Genomic DNA, 16,166 nt, shown 5'->3' with positions numbered 1-16,166 from the left:
TTCCAGCAGACACACCTGCTCAGCACAGACCGCACCGAGCACAGATTTCTGAAGCCGTTTCAGGAACTCACAGAAGAATCCAGAAGCTCAGAAAAAGACCATTATTTACACAGACTTTAGCAATTAAGTTTAATCATAAAACCACAGAATGACCGGAGTTGGAAGGCACCCACAAGGGTCATTGAGCCCAACTCCTATCCCTGCATAGGAGAGCCTTGATATTACTTTCTAATGCCAAAAAAGGTTAAGTGTTACTTGCCCAAAATATATAAGGGACAGGAATGGTAATAATCTAGGATTTAAGGTGTAATTACACTCATCAGGTATTTAATGAAAAATAGCTGCCTATTATCTCAGTAGCAAAAGCATGCCTGTAACTCTATCCTGAATATGGAACTTGGCATTTGCTCACTGCTGTCAAGTTTGAGGTGTATTTTCTATGATTTTAATGTGCTTACAGAAGGAAACCAAGTAGTGGAGTGTCATGCTTTTGCAAATGCACAGAATAGAATGATAGAATCATATAATGGATTGGGTTGGAAGGGACCTTAAAGATCATCCAGTTCCAACCTCCCTACCTTGGACAGGGACACTTTCCACCAGACCAGGCTGCCCAGGGCCCCATCTAGCCTGACCCTGAACACCTCTAGGGATGGGGCAGCCACAGCTTCCCTGGGCAACCTGTGCCAGTGCCTCACCACCCTCATTGTGAAGAAATTCCTCCATATGTCTAGCCTAAATATGCCCCTCTCCAGTTGACACCCATTGCCCCTAGTCCTGTCACTACAAGCCTTTGTGAACAGTCCCTCCCCAGCTTTCTTGTAGCCCCTTCAAGTACAAGAAGGTCGCTATAAGGTCTCCTTGGAGCCTTTCTTCTCTAGGCTGAACAACCCTGACTCTTTCAGCCTGTCCTCATATGGAAGGTGCTCCAGACCCCTGATCATCTTTGTGGCCTCCTCAGGACCCATTCCAACAGTTCCATGTTCTTCTTATGTTGGGGATTTCAGAACTGGACACAATACTCCAGATGAGGCCTCACAAGAACGGAGTAGAAAGGTAGAATCACCTCCCTTAACCTGCTAGCCTGGTTTCTTCTGATGCAGCCCAGGATACAGTTGGCCTTCTGGGCTGTGAGCACACATTGCTGGCTCATGTTGAGCTTCTCATTCCCAAGTTCTTCCCCGCAGGGCTGCTCTCAATCACATCATTCACATCATCCCCCACCCATGACACTCCACTTGGAGTACTGTTCCCAGTTCTGGAATCCCCACGGAAATTGTTGATGCCCCCTCCCTGAAGTGTTCAAGGCCAGGTTGGATGGTGCCTTGGGCAGCCTGGTTTAGTGGGAAGTGTCCCTGTCCAAGGCAGGGGGGCTGGGACTAGATGATCTTTAAGGTCCTTTCCAACCCAATCCATTCTATGATTCTAAAGTAATTCTGACTAGCACTGATCTATCTCATGTCACCAAGAGTTTACATTTCATAAGCACCACAGCAAGGATTACCTCAATAAAGCTAGAGATGATGTCAGCCAATTTCTTTGCAGAGCAATCATAACTTTACCAGATATGGTGGAAGTGTGCCAAGACTGGGTTTGACGTCTTGAATTAGAGGAAAGCTGCCGTGCATCCGTTTCTAAGGAGTGTCAGTCTGCATCCAAGTAAGACAATAAACGAGGAAGAAAACATTTAAACAGTAGTAGCATTTCCTTAAATAGGAGTGGGGAAAAACTTTCAGCTTCCGTAGCCTGTAGCCTATTCCATTTATCAGGAACAATTTAGAGAAACAGAGGAGAAATTAGTTAGCTTTCAGTTAAACCATACCTGAGAAAAATCCAAGATATTTTGCGGGAAAGTAATGAAAACCCCCAAAGATGGAAAAAGGGCAATTCTTTTGTTTAAGAAGTCAAGATTTGCTTCTATGAACTGAAATAAATTTGTAGGTTGATCTACATGCCATCCTTTCTTAAGAAGGAAAAATTCCAATTTATAAAATGTTGAGATGGAAAATCGGCTGCAGCCTGACAATTTCAATAGAACAGAGAAATGAGACTTCTTTCAAAAGAGGGATATTTTTTATTGTTAAGGCCAAGAATTTCAATGCTGGACAGAAATGTAGGCTATACAATGATTTTTTTTATTACGATTGTCTAAAGGCTTCAAATCCACCACCACATTAATTTTGAGAATAAACAAAATATTGGATAGCTTCTACAATTTCAAGTCAATGTTTTTTCATTGCCATAAGTATTTTTAGTTGATACATTGCCATGAAAGCTAGTCCACCCTACTATGTGATACACGCTTTTGCTTATATCTCTTAGGCACTGCTTTATATGCCCTGCAAAAACGTACAGATTAGTAGAGTATGCAGATGATGTCAATTATCTTGAACCAGGAATTACAGCTGTTTATTAAGACAAAAAAAGCACACCCTTTTATTGATGTCTTTAAGTTCACTTGGAAAACTGTAATATTCCTGGAAAATACAAGCCTCTTTGACTTTTCCCTTTGTAGATCTGTGCAGCCAGGTGAGCGGTTTTTAAGAGGAAGACTGAAGAATAGAAGTTCTTGTTGTATTCACACAGTGTCAAAAGAGAAGCTGTAAGTGAAAGAGGATGCTGTACGCCTGCTGATATATGGGCAACATTACTTGGTGAGATTCAGGTAAATATTAACTACCTTCTTTCTGGAAAAAACTCAGTCACATGAGTAAGACCACACAGCAGACTGTTTACATGTACATGTCACAATGTAGATTAAGATCATTGTCTGATGACTTTAGTTTTATCTGCAGTATACCCTCTATTCTTTAAGGATACCATGAGACCATTTTCATTCTGATTGTAACTAACTCTCAGCTTCCTCCTAATTTTTGTCTTGCATTTGGCTGCCTTCAGCTCCCAGCCATTAATTCTTATTTAATTAATCTGAAATTCTCTGAGAGATAAAAATGTGTCTTAAACTACTACTTGTTGGCATGTTCAGAGCATTGCTGACAAGACCCTTTTCAGTCCTCCATTGACAGCGTAGAGCAAAGTGAGCTCACCAGCTGTATGTGCCAGAAATGCCTACTTAGCAGTGTTGGGGGTCTGCAACAGATCCAGCACTGAGGAAGGAATTCACCATTAATGGTCACAAATGGCCCTGCGTTGTGAAGCTAAATGCTGTCTCCTGGGGCTCTGTGCTCAGCATACCCCACTGACATGCACTGCACTAATCCTATTTGAATCCCAGAAGGCTGGCAGAAGGGAGGATCCCTACGCATCTTCTTTCCCCAGCTTTCGGATAACCCATTCAGCCACACCTTGCTGGGGAATGTGGGGTGATCCACACAGAGCTGTCTCTATTTGGTTCATTTCCTCATTCCAGCCACAGGTAGGGTGTCCCCTTTCCCCAGCCCATTTGTTGGAAACTTTGCAGGAAAGGAGAAGCACGATGTTTCTGCAGAGGCTATGCAGGCACTATCTGAGTGGCCAGGAGCTAGCTTTTCAGAGACTGGAACTCGACTCACTATCAAAAGAAGCCTGGAGCTGGGTCTCTGTGCCCTTTTGGAGGAAGACCTAACTAAGGGTGCAGACTTCTGAATCTTCCAAAGAAAGAAATGGTCTGCTTCTTTTTAGCACTTTATAAACATCAGTTGATCCTTAAACTTAGATCAATCTTTTTCACCTGGTACTGATGCAATGCTCAGAACTCTCACTGATAAAAAATGAGAAACCTGGGTGTACAGCGAGGTCATTTATATTGCAGGTATTTAGGAAAGGACCCCTGTTACACAGACAAGTTTAACAAGTACACAGCACAATACTTATAAAATGCTTGGCCTAGCTCCTTTATAAGGGAGAGCAATGTCCTCTTGTCTGAAAAGGACAGAAACCTGACCCAGAGAGAGGAATCTGAAAAGAGAGCGAGAACAAGGGATAGCACTGACTGCCACCTGATTTTAGACTGATGAAAACATTGAGATACTTTCCAGGCAGATGAAGCTGAAGGCTTAAAAATGAAGAGGTGCCAAGTCTGAAAGTTCTCTCAGTGTTCCAATGGTGTCTTGCATAATTAACTTCATCCACTAAGACTCTTGGAATTACGTGACTGATAAAATTGGAATGTTCACTTTATAAATATGTATGTGGGTTTTTGAGCCATCAGGACTGCACAATAAAGTGCACGATAAAGGCTCAAAACTCAGAAGGAATATAAGTGCCAGAGCGAGGTATATTAATGGATTTCCAGTACTGATGAACAGATGTTGTACTACCATCACTATTCTAAACTGGAAACATATTTCCTGATATCTTGCCTTTAAATTAAGGCAAAAGTTCAAAACTTTCTCTTAAAGAAAAAAATGACTGCTAATAGAAATTTGAAATAATCTTAACCAGAGCACCTTTTCCTAACAAAATGCCCTGTAAGCATTAGAATAACAGAGTTACGCTGGTGCTATTTTTTTTTTCAAATTAAAATATATTTCAGTACAGACAAATTGCAGTTGTAGAAAACTGTACAAAGAAACTATCAATGCTTCTAAAAATTCTAGTAAGTTATAAAAATAAACAAAGATATGAGAAAGGATACAAAGAGAAAATATACTAGCTTATGAAAAAATCTGCATATACAAACCTATCCCCAAGATAAAGTATAAAAATGTATATTGAACTCACGCAGATATGCTCTGGAAAGCATGTCCACTAAAACATTTAACCTAACCTTATAAAAAAGTACTAATCACTTATACTCTCAATGAGAATTAATTTTACTGTACTTTCTGAATTCCAAGTTCACAAGCAGCTGCTGCCTAGACAAAAAGTCCTGTTACTTGCTGATGAATTGTTTTGCCTTAAAACCCATGGATTCCTACTAAGATGACCCAGAAAAGGTATGCAGAGTGTACTGGCCTGTGGCAACGCTAAACGAACACTAACACGAGCCTCATCCTGTACCGCTGTTCTTTTAAGGGCATAAATAAATCTGTGGCATTACCTCTGAAGAGGGGAATAGAAAAAAAAACAAAATCAAACAACAAAACTCCAGCACAACCCAACCCCTAACCACCCCCTACTTGGGTTGCTTAAACAGAAACTCATTTTGCATCTCTTATTGGCTGAAACTCCAGATAATGTCTGAAATACAGCACAGCATTTTGAAATACAACTTGAAACCACTTATTAATTTAATTTTCAACTTGCCAAAATTATTCAGTATGATAGAGAGCTTCACTAAACCCCAGCCAGAAAGAACAGCTCAATTCTTTCTTTTATCATTAAGAGACCACTTATAAGTAACATCTGAAATTGTTAGTGGCATTTCTGTGCAAAATTTTGCCACGGTATTAAGAACTGCCTTCTCTACTGGGCCTTGCAAGTTTGTAAATACAGTATTTTCAAATAAAGTGTTCATATTTAAGAGGCCAAGCTGCATATTGTCTAATAAAAGCAGAATATTAGCACAAGTTTTCTAAACTAATCTGAGAACGTCCTTACATTGTTTTAAAATTGGATCTGCAGACAAAATCTACCAGTAATCTACAACATCTAAGTGACAAAGTGATTAAGCAATCCCCATAGATGTGTTGTTCTGAGTGTAAATAAATAGTTCAAAATATGCATATCAATTTAAAAAATAGAAAGTAGTATCCACAAAGTAAAGGCACAGCTAAGTTTCTACATTCCAATTCATAACTTTATCATAGTCCTGAATTCGTTGTTTTATGTGAGAAAGTTTATTCTTTAGGTATTCACAACGCTCCTTTTTCTCCAGAAATGCAGGATCCTGCCAAAAATCCGAAAAGTATTTACGTTAGTATATCACATTTTCAGACTTCTGCAAGAATGGTCTATTATCGATTATGTTCTTCATTACAGCAGTATAAAAATATATCCAAAATCACACTTTTATACCCCGGGCACATTTTCTTATTTCCTGCTTCCACTTCTTTCATGGAAGGCTGGAAAAAGAGGTTCTGCTTTTATAAGCTGTAGTTACCTAGTAAACAGAGATTGGAAATCTGCCAATATAAATGACATCCTACTACATAGTTTAAGATTTTATAGTGTGTTGTGGTATGTCTAAGAAATCTCTGTCGACAAAAAAGCAATGAAGTTTTACTAACATGGACACAAAATCTGAATTGCATGGAAATAATCTTATTTGTAATGTTTTACATTTTTAATGGAACACAGGTACATATTTACTGCCCACATTTAAAAACAACAAAGTGAAGCCCTTGGATTATGGACCTCGTGGAACTTCTAAGTTCCGTGTTGCAAAGAGAATAGAAAAATTCTTTTCAAGGGTAAACCTATGTTTTCTGTTGCTAACTTATCTGTGGGATGTGTCAGTCTGTGACTAGAAGTGAACTGGATCCCCCAAAATAACCAGTCTTCCAAATGCAGAATGCTAAAAGATGACACATACTCTCTGAAGATGAAAATGCTTAGCTTTTGGGTTCTTTCTTTCCCCCACATTTGGCTACTGGAATTATTCTTCTTAAACCACGTTGTTGGCATGAATGGAATATATTGTGTCCTAACTTTGTCAAAGTTTTAAAAGACAAAAAATACAAAGTCCTATAGTAGCTACAGACACCTTGAGCTAGTGAATTGTACCTGGTGTCAGACACATTGGCTCTGTACACTCTCTTTGCTATTCATGCTATTCATGACATGAGATGATAGGGTTTTCTGTTTTAGGTGAAGTGAAGAGGGTGGTTAGCAGGACAGTAGCATTAAATTTCCAGAGGACAGACTTTGAACTCTTCAGAAGGCTGGTTGGCGAAGTCTCATGGGAGACAGTACTCAAGGGCAAGGGAGCCCATGAGGGCTGGGAGCTCTTCAAAAAGGAAATCCTAGCAGCTCAGGAGAAAGCCATCCCCATGTTCCAGAAAAAAAGCCGGCAGGGGAGAAAGCCAGCTTGGTTGAACAGAGAGATCTTGAGTGATATCAAGAAGAGAAATGTTTATGGGCTCTGGAAGAGGAGACAGGCCTCTTTGGTGGACTACAGGAGGGAAGTGAGATTGTGTAGAGAAAAAATCAGAAGGGCTAAGGCTCAGCTAGAAATCAGATTGGCAAAGTCTGTGAAAGATAACAAAAAATCCTTCTATGAATATATAGATAATAAAAGGAGGACTAGGGAGACCATACAGTCTCTATTGGACACAGAAGGAACAACAGTGACAGGGGATGAGGCAAAGGCTGAGGTACTTAATGCCTTCTTTGCCTCAGTCTTTAATTGTAAAGAAAGTTGTTCCCTCTGTGTACAAACCCAGGAGCTAGAGGAGCAAAATGAGGCTCCCATGATTCAAGAGGAGGTGATCAGAGCCTTGCTAGCCCGACTAGACACCCACAAGTCTATGGGGCCGGACGGGATTCACCCTAGGGTACTGAAGGAGCTGGCGGATGTGCTGGCCAAACCCCTTTCCATCATCTTCCAACAGTCCTGGAAGACTGGGAAGTCCCACTGGACTGGAGGCTGGCTGATGTTGTGCCCATCTACAAGACGGTTCGCAGGGAGGACCCAGGAAACTACAGGCCTGTCAGTCTGACCTCAGTGCCAGGGAAAGTCATGGAGCAGGTGATCTTGAGTGCTATCATGAAGCACATGCAAGAGAACCGGGTGATCAGGCCCAGTCAACATGGGTTCACAAAAGGCAGGTCTTGCCAAACTAACCTGATCACCTTCTATGACAAAGTGACTTGGCTGCTGGATGAGGGAAAGGCTGTGGATGTGGTCTTCCTGGACTTCAGTAAAGCCTTTGACACAGTTTCTCACAGCATTCTGCTTCGGAAACTGTCAGCCTCTGGCCTGGACAGGCGCACACTCTCCTGGGTGGAAAACTGGTTGGATGGCCGGGCCCAGAGAGTGGTGGGAAATGGTGTGAAATCCAGCTGGAGGCCAGTGACAAGTGGGGTTCCCCAGGGCTCAGTGCTGGGTCCAGGCCTGTTCAATGTCTTCATCAATGACCTGGATGAAGGCATCGAGTGCACCCTTAGCAAGTTTGCGGACGACACTAAGCTGGGTGGAAGTGTTGGTCTGCTGGAGGGTAGGGAGGCTCTGCAAAGGGATCTGAACAGGCTGGAGTGCTGGGCTAAGACCAACGGGATGAGGTTTAACGAGGCCAAATGCTGGGTCCTGCACTTGGGGCACAACAACCCTATGCAGTGTTACAGACTAGGAGAAGTCTGTCTAGAAGGCTGCCTGGAGGAGAGGGACCTGGGCGTGTTGGTTGACAGCTGACTGAACATGATCCAGCAGTGTGCCCAGGTGGCCAAGAAGGCCAATGGCATCTTGGCTTGTATCAGAAACGGCGTGACCAGCAGGTCCAGGGAGGTTATTCTCCCTCTGTACTCAGCACTGGTGAGACCGCTCCTCGAATCCTGTGTTCAGTTCTGGGCCCCTCACCACAAGAAGGATGTTGAGGCTCTGGAGCGAGTCCAGAGAAGAGGAACAAAGCTGGTGAAGGGGCTGGAGAACAAGTCTTACGAGGAGCGGCTGAGAGAGCTGGGGTTGTTTAGCCTGGAGAAGAGGAGGCTGAGGGGAGATCTCATTGCTCTCTACAACTACCTGAAAGGAGGTTGTAGGGAGGAGGGTGCTGGCCTCTTCTCCCAAGTGACAGGGGACAGGACAAGAGGGAATGGCCTCAAGCTCCACCAGGGGAGGTTTAGGCTGGACATTAGGAAAAAATTTTTCACGGAAAGGGTCTTTGCGCACTGGAACAGGCTGCCCAGGGAGGTGGTTGATTCACCTTCCCTGGAGGTGTTTAAGGCACGGGTGGACGAGGTGCTAAGGTGCATGGTTTAGTGTTTGATAGGAATGGTTGGACGTGATGATCCGGTAGGTCTCTTCCAACCTGGTTATTCTATGATTCTATGATTCATTAGATTCACTACCAATATAGGCTGAAGACACTCACATTTTTCTTCTTCTGGTATTCTTGCAGAACTTTTGATATCCTTTCCTGTTCCTAAGGAGAGAGATAACACATATTTGAACACTTTTGAGTGTGCTCTATATCTTCATGTAAATTCTACAATATACTCATCAGAAGTAAAACTCTCATTTGATCAATCTGCTCTACATTTAACATTTTAGTTTTAAGTCTTGTAGTTGAGAAACAGCCGAAGTACATTAACTGTTAACTCACTCAAACTTGAAGCTACTAGCATGAAAAAAAATCCCAACCAAGCTATCAGAAAAAACATGTATATAACTTAATTACAACTTGGTATTTTTGACTGATGATCAAACAAGAAATAATATATTTGGGGAAACTTTCTCTCCTGTGGAGTTACCACCAGTGTTACAAGTCATTGTGCCCTGGCTAAAGACAGCCAGAAAATGCCTAATACCACACCTGCTTTCCACGGGCCCATCTCACAGGTACTTACGTATATGCTTTCAGGGTGGTGAGGAAGCTGCCTCATCAATGCATCCAGCTCATCAAACTTTTTCAATACAGCATTAACTTCCACAGACAGTTCTTTATACTCAGCAAACTGATCATTGAATACTGCTTTGTACCGGTCTCGCATTTCATTTGTTTGAATGGCTGGGTATTTCCTTAAACAAAAAGTTCAAGGACTAATTTTAGAGACAGGACTTCAACAAACACATGGATCCTTCACTTGGATAGTCTATTTCTGTATTGTTTGTTAATCTCATTGTTTATCATTATTTATTATTGCTCATTAATCTCACATGCTGAAATTTACATGTCTGTAAAGCATTGAAGTCACAGAACAACAGAAGAGTTGAGGTGGTTGAGGTTAGAAGGGACCTCCAGAGGTCATCTGGTCCAACCTCCGCTGCTTAAGCAGGGCCACATAGTGCTGGTTGCCCAGGACTGTGTCCAGATGGCTTTTGAATACCTCAAAGAACTGAGATTCCATAATCTCTCTGGGCAGCCTGTGGTAACCTGCATGGTGAATAAGATTTTCCTAGTATTCAAATGGAACCTCCTGTGTTTCAGTTTGTGCCCTAGTGTAGGGCAGATAGTTTAGAAATTAATTTATAGTCTCATACTTCACCATGGAAAGGTTTGCCCTTTAGAAAGGGACCATGTTATAGATTTAGCACTTAGAAAGTACAAGAGCAGTCAAACTCCAGGGACTAAGAAGACAAGTAATTTCCCAGATATTTTATTATTTTCTAAATTGTCTGTGTATTAGCCTTCTTTCCTTCGGCACAGCGTTACAATCTACCTGCTAGATTGAAACATTCTTTTTTAATATTTGAGGTTTGAGTGTTGTATTCTTTTTTTTAATTTAAGATTCTTTACTTACGTTACTGGTTCTATGACATTGATTCCAGCCCCCATTCCGCCTATTTTTAACCTTAGCATAATAAAGAATTATGAGTTTCTATAGCACATGCATGGCAGAGAAACCGTGAGTGTATATATGAGAAATGTTGAGTGAAGAACATCACTAAAGTATTCCCATCAAGTTTGTTCATCAAAGTAAATTCACTTACGCTAAGTAGTCTGGCATCACTATGGGTTTAGGAATGTGGCCTGCAGGTATATGGCCATTACGTAGTTCCGGTTTTCTTTCCAATGATTTAAGCTGCCTGTAAGTGACCTCTTCTCTTGGTCTGTCATCACTTTCATACTGTTTTAAAAGGAAAAAAAGTAATTCTTAATGAAGTCGACTTTTCTTCAAACACAATACACACAAACCACAGAACGCTCATTTGAGGACAGAGATGCAAGTATTGAGCGGCAGCAGAAGCAAATCACAGATATTTCTTAAAACCCTTATTGTAATTAGAAAATTAGTAAAGTGTTACAGGAAAGTTCCTCATACAGTACCCATCTTAGGTTTGTCCTAACAGCAGTACCAGTGAGAGATAAGCACTTTACTGGGGCTTCGAAAGATTTGTCTTGCATTTCTTTTAAAAAATAATTAAAGGAAGTTTCCTTGGATAGCCATCTAATTTGTGAGTGAACAGGAATCACTCATTCCTCTGGAGTTCCCTTTTCCCCTTGTTTCCTACTGCAAGATTTACCCCTTGATCCAGAAATAAAAGCACGTGGAGCCTTGTTGGAACACAAAAAGAGATCCTGATCCAGTACTGAAGCAACACAAAAAATAGTGGTAGAAAATTCACAGTATCTAGCAGGAAACATTTCAGACTGAAATAAATGCACCGTAAATTCTCTCTGGAATCACCAAAACCTGCTGTTAAGACCTTACACTGCAAAGATTGTGTATGCAATCACATCTTTGTGCAGAAGAAGCACTACAGTTGCTGATACTTCAGAAACGGCAAGGAGGTTTTTGGTGCAGTCTGTGAGACAGGAACAAACTCACCTGACATAGCACCTACTGCTGGCTTTCTTCCAAATTAAGCAGACAACCAGGAAAAGGAGAGCTGCTAAACCTACCAAGCATCAGATGACCTGTTATTACAGCCATGCCTGCCAAACTCTGAGATAAATGCTACAGAATTTGTCATTTCATGAAAGAGGGTGAGAACACACACACGGAGGTAGTCACTAGATTTGCTGTTTACAGTAAAATTTATTAGCCTAAAATAGCAGTAAAATTAGCCTAATTAACAGTATCTTCTTCACAAGTTTCTTCTGAATCTTCTAGGTAGGAGAATTACATTAAAGAATTAGACCTAGTCTCTTTCAAGCCAAACAAATAAATAAATAAACAGATACATAAGTCGGTCAAAACAGTCACAAGGAAAAGAACAACCGTTTGGAAATACCAGTATGTGGAAAAATAAATCCCTACTTCCTACCTTCTTTTCTGGAAGAGAGGACTGCGTTTTCACCTATCAAAAAATGGAAAGAAGTTTAAGTTTCATTTTAAGCAAAAATAATATGCAAAAGCAGAGACTCTAAACCAAACTTTTTCAAAATCATGCTGCACAGAGAATTGTACTTATATTTAAGTATGAAGAAATTGAGTATAAGGAATATTTTCAGATCAATTGATCTAAAGACTGTTAAGAACAGCAGAACAACAATGACCACCTGAAACCCAGAACAGGATCTCCCAGGGCACAGCTGTAAGGAACGCCTTGCACAAAATACTCCATCCACTACCTAGTCTCCTTTGTTATTCCACATTCCAGCCCCTACTAACTGACACACTGTAGCTTGAATAATTGCCTAGAAAACAAAACAGGAAAATCCCCTTTTAAGCTTGCTCTCTCCTACTGAAATCACCTAAGCAGTGACTTCTCCTTTATTTAGGCATATATAGGCTTCATATGCATTAATTTTTATGCTATAGGAAGTTTCATAATATTTTTAAAGGTTTTTTTTTTGTGGTGTTTTCACGTGAAAGAGGTTTTACACAGTAAATTCTCTAGTTGATAATGGTATGTCTCTTCTGCTAGAAAAAATCATTAACCAAGCGAGTATTTAATGCTGCTAAAAAGGGCAAGGTTAGCAGCAATGCAAAATACTGGACATGAAAAAGATGAAATTGATTCAAATCTTGCTAACTCTGTAATTACTATTATTTTCTGATATTTATCATAAGGAAAACTGAAAAGACACAAAGAAGGAGCCTAGAGTTTTGTTTGCAAAGTAAAAATAAGCGCTGCCATGTTCCTATGGTCATTCATACTAGCACTTAACATGCTGAAAGTACAGTCTCTAAATGAATGTTAGGTAGCTTTAAGCCTAACACTGCTGATCAAGTGCATTGCTCATTTCTTCCTTTGTTTGGAAAATACACACCAGGAAGCATCTCATCAGCTGATGCAGGAAGAGAGTTGAGTATTACAGAGCCAGCTCCTTACCAAAGTAAGTAAATAAATAGAAAACATCCAAGAATTTGGATCAGACATCTTGAAGAAAACCTTTCATTTGGTGATCTTAAATGTTAAAACTGATGAAAGCTCACCCTTGCGGGCTATGGACCAGCTGACGAAAGGACACCTGATATGACTCCAACTACAGCACAGACATATCTTACAACTGCTCTCCATCATGCCACAGCCAGCAGATACAGAATGAAACTCATGACTCACCTCCCGTTCCATCAGCTCCCTGTGCCTCCTAGCTCCTTCATGTCTCCATAACTTTAGAGAAACCACCGCACTAATCAGATAGACAACCACCGTGACAAACAAGAAAATGATTGCTGCCGTCTGACCTCCCTCGACACGGCAAAAAGACGCGTTTATTGGCGTCTTAAACAACTGGTAGTAGCAGAGCCCTCCGCGGTTGGTATCATTCACATACACGATGGCAGCAGACATGTACAGAAGGAACAAGGCCACATTAATTCCAAACTCGGTCAGTGGCCACCAGTTGGAATCGAGGAGGATAGTCCGGTAGTACATGGACATGCCCAGCACCAGCAGCACGATGGTGACGACCCACGCCATTCCCGCTGCCACCAGGACGAAGGGTGTCTTGGGTCCACTGTAGGAGTACCCTCCGTAGGCGCTGCCGGTGCCGTAGCCGTAGGGCTGTGTGTACCCAAACATGTTGTACCATTCATTGTCCTTGTGCACGTAGGCCGTGACGCAGGCAAAGACAGCAGCACCCAGCAGCAGCTCAGCTGCACAGAGCATCCTCAGCAGCCCGGCCCAAGACTTCATATAGCCGTAACGCTGCTGGCAGGCTTCCTCCTGTGTGCTGGGCAGCATCGCCTCTGCCTCAGGCTGCCAGATGCAGCTCCTGCCTGACCTTCCCGAGGGGTCCCTGCAGGAGCTGGGCACTGCTCGCGTCTGCAGCCGCAGCGTGGATGGGGAGGCAGGTGGGGAGCACTCAACCCCATCCGAGATGTACCTGCAACACAGAAAATGCCAACAAATAAACTCTCCAAGACTCATTTTGGAGTTTTAGAAAGCAAGCATCCTTTATCAGGGCTGGACAACATGAGGCAGTGATCTCCATCAATCCTGTGCAGCGAGACAAGAGCTGCAGAAAGAGTGTATTTTCCACTTACACGCAGATGTATAAATTTCCCCAGAAATCTTATGCACATTCTATCCCTTTCCAAGGACTGCTTTCAATGTCATTATGAGCATCACAACAGTCAAATCTCTTGCGGATTTGGAGCTGGCTGCAGCTCTGCCTGCCCTTGCCTTTGAGACGGGCAAAGGCTGCACACAGAAGTCGTTCCAGCAGACACACCTGCTCAGCACTGACTGCACTGAGCACCAGGCGGTATCGTCTCCAAGAGATGAACAGTGTCCCAAAAAACTGTCTGAAGGAAAACCTGACACCGGAGGGATGTTGTGTCTAACTTGCAAAAAAGCACAATTGTTTGGAGGATGCTAATGTCTACTTTAGCTTAAATAAAAAAGTATTCTACTTTTTGTAACAGTAACTGCTTGTTGTATCATAGAATCACAGAATGGTTTGGGTAGGAAGGGACCTTAAAGACCACCTAGTTGCAAGCCCCTGCCATGGGCAGGGACATCCCACCAGACCAGGCTGCCTGAGGTCCCATCCAACCCGCCCTTGAACGCCTCCAGGGATGGGGCAGCCACAGCTTCCCTGGGCAACCTGTGCCAGGGCCTCACCACCCTCATGGGGAAGAAATTCTTCCATATATCAAGCCTAAATCTGCCCCTCTCCAGTTTAAAGCCATCATCCCTTGTCCTATCACCACAAGACTTTATGAACAGTCCCTCCCCAGCTTTCTTGTAGTCCCTTTCAGGTACTGGAAGGTCGCTGTAAGGTCTCCTCAGAGCCTTCTCCAGGCTGAACCACCCCAACTCTCTCAGCCTGTCCTCGTACGGAAGGTGCCCCGGCCCTTGGATCATCCTCGTAGCCCTCCTCTGGACCCGTCCCAAGAGTTCCATATCCTTCTTATGCTGAGGATTCCAGAACTGGACACAGCACTCCAGACGAGGTCTCACAAGAGAGGAGCAGAGGGACAGAATCCCCTCCCTCGCCCTGCTGGACACGCTTCTCCTGGTGCAGCCCAGGGTACGGTCGGCCTGCGGGGCTGCGAGCGCACCGTGCCGCCCTCCCACCGCCCGACCCCGCGGGGCCGCCTCGGCGGGGCCGCTCCCGGCCCGGCAGCTCCGAGCCCCGCCGCCCCTCTCCGTCCGCCCGGCCCGGGCCCCGCCGGGCGCCCTCCCGCCTCACCTGATGTCGGAAGCCGCGCTGTCCCAGCCGGAGCCGCCGCGGCGCCTCCCCTGGAAGAAGTCCTTCCAGGAGTCCGGGATGAACCTGCGCACGGGTTTCATCTCGGGGCCGAGCGGGGGCCGCAGCGGCAGCGGCGGGGGGCTGCGGGGCTCCGACATGGCCGGGCGGGCCCGCTCTGCCCTTCGGCCGCTGCGCCGCGGCTTCCGGGCGGCGCGGGGCGCGGCTTCGCGCGGGGAGCGGCGGCCGCGGGCAGAGCCGGGGTCGCTGCGGATCTCGGCGGGGGGGGCGGGCGGCGGTACGGAGAGCGGCGGTGCGGGGGCTCCGCGCTCCCGGTCCCCGCGGCCGCTGGATCCCGGAGCGCTCGCGGCAGACGGAGCAGCTTCTCTAGCCTCGGTGGGCAAGGGGAGGGGAACGAGGGCTCCGCTGGACTGTCCGGCGGAATGGGTTTAAAAAAACGGGTTTTAGGAAAGGCCAAATGAGGGTGGAAAACAGGGCTGTAGTTAAAATGTTGCTGCTAGCATTGTAGTTCTAAGTACATTTGAAATGAAGATAAGTTTTAAGAGCCAAAATATAAAATAACGCTACCAGCGAGGGCGAATCTCACCTTACAGAGGTACACTAAAGAGATTTCTGCACGAAAAGATTCTTTTCCTTAATTTATTAATAAAGAAGTTGTTTCTAAAGAAACAGTGTTTTACCTTCCAAAATGTCTTTTCAGTGGTAGCTTCCCAACATCTTGGATAAAGGCCATCTGAACTAAGAAAAATAATCACCAGCAGCACTTTGGGTAGGTCACAATGTACATAGATTTAAGACACTAGGGGACAAATAATATGTTTATTAAGGTAGCCTTGTATATATTTGCAATATTTTGCATACCAAACCAGTTCATCTGTTTTTGAAGTTTCTATTACCGTGGCATGGTTATGTTTTACCTCCTCAGAAGGAGGCAGTAAATCCCTACTGTCCATCAACTGCGTATTTTTCAGGTAGAGTTATTATTATACAGCCTGCAAAATTAATTAATCCTGATGGTAAAGCGTTTTATTAGAAGTAATTAATATGGCATAGATGACCCAGCTGCCTGAACAGTGATTGTTG

General features: G+C 43.6%; 1 protein-coding gene across 1 annotated transcript; it reads right to left on the bottom strand.

Moving 5' to 3' along the window:
- Positions 1 to 2,091: 2,091 nt before the first annotated feature.
- Positions 2,092 to 15,241, bottom strand: MARVELD2 (MARVEL domain containing 2). Its single transcript, XM_069880239.1, has 7 exons — positions 15,066 to 15,241; positions 12,989 to 13,754; positions 11,747 to 11,779; positions 10,469 to 10,605; positions 9,385 to 9,556; positions 8,910 to 8,960; positions 2,092 to 5,770 (listed from the first exon to the last, which is right to left on the bottom strand). The coding sequence occupies exons 1-7, from the start codon at positions 15,221 to 15,223 to the stop codon at positions 5,654 to 5,656; spliced, it is 1,434 nt and encodes a 477-aa protein (XP_069736340.1). The 5' UTR covers positions 15,224 to 15,241; the 3' UTR covers positions 2,092 to 5,653.
- Positions 15,242 to 16,166: the final 925 nt, after the last annotated feature.

Source organism: Phaenicophaeus curvirostris, chromosome Z (assembly GCF_032191515.1).
Source record: "Phaenicophaeus curvirostris isolate KB17595 chromosome Z, BPBGC_Pcur_1.0, whole genome shotgun sequence".
Classification (NCBI taxonomy): domain Eukaryota; kingdom Metazoa; phylum Chordata; class Aves; order Cuculiformes; family Cuculidae; genus Phaenicophaeus; species Phaenicophaeus curvirostris.
The sequence above is the reverse complement of the archived record's forward strand: the minus strand, read 5'-3'. Positions and strand labels throughout refer to the sequence as shown.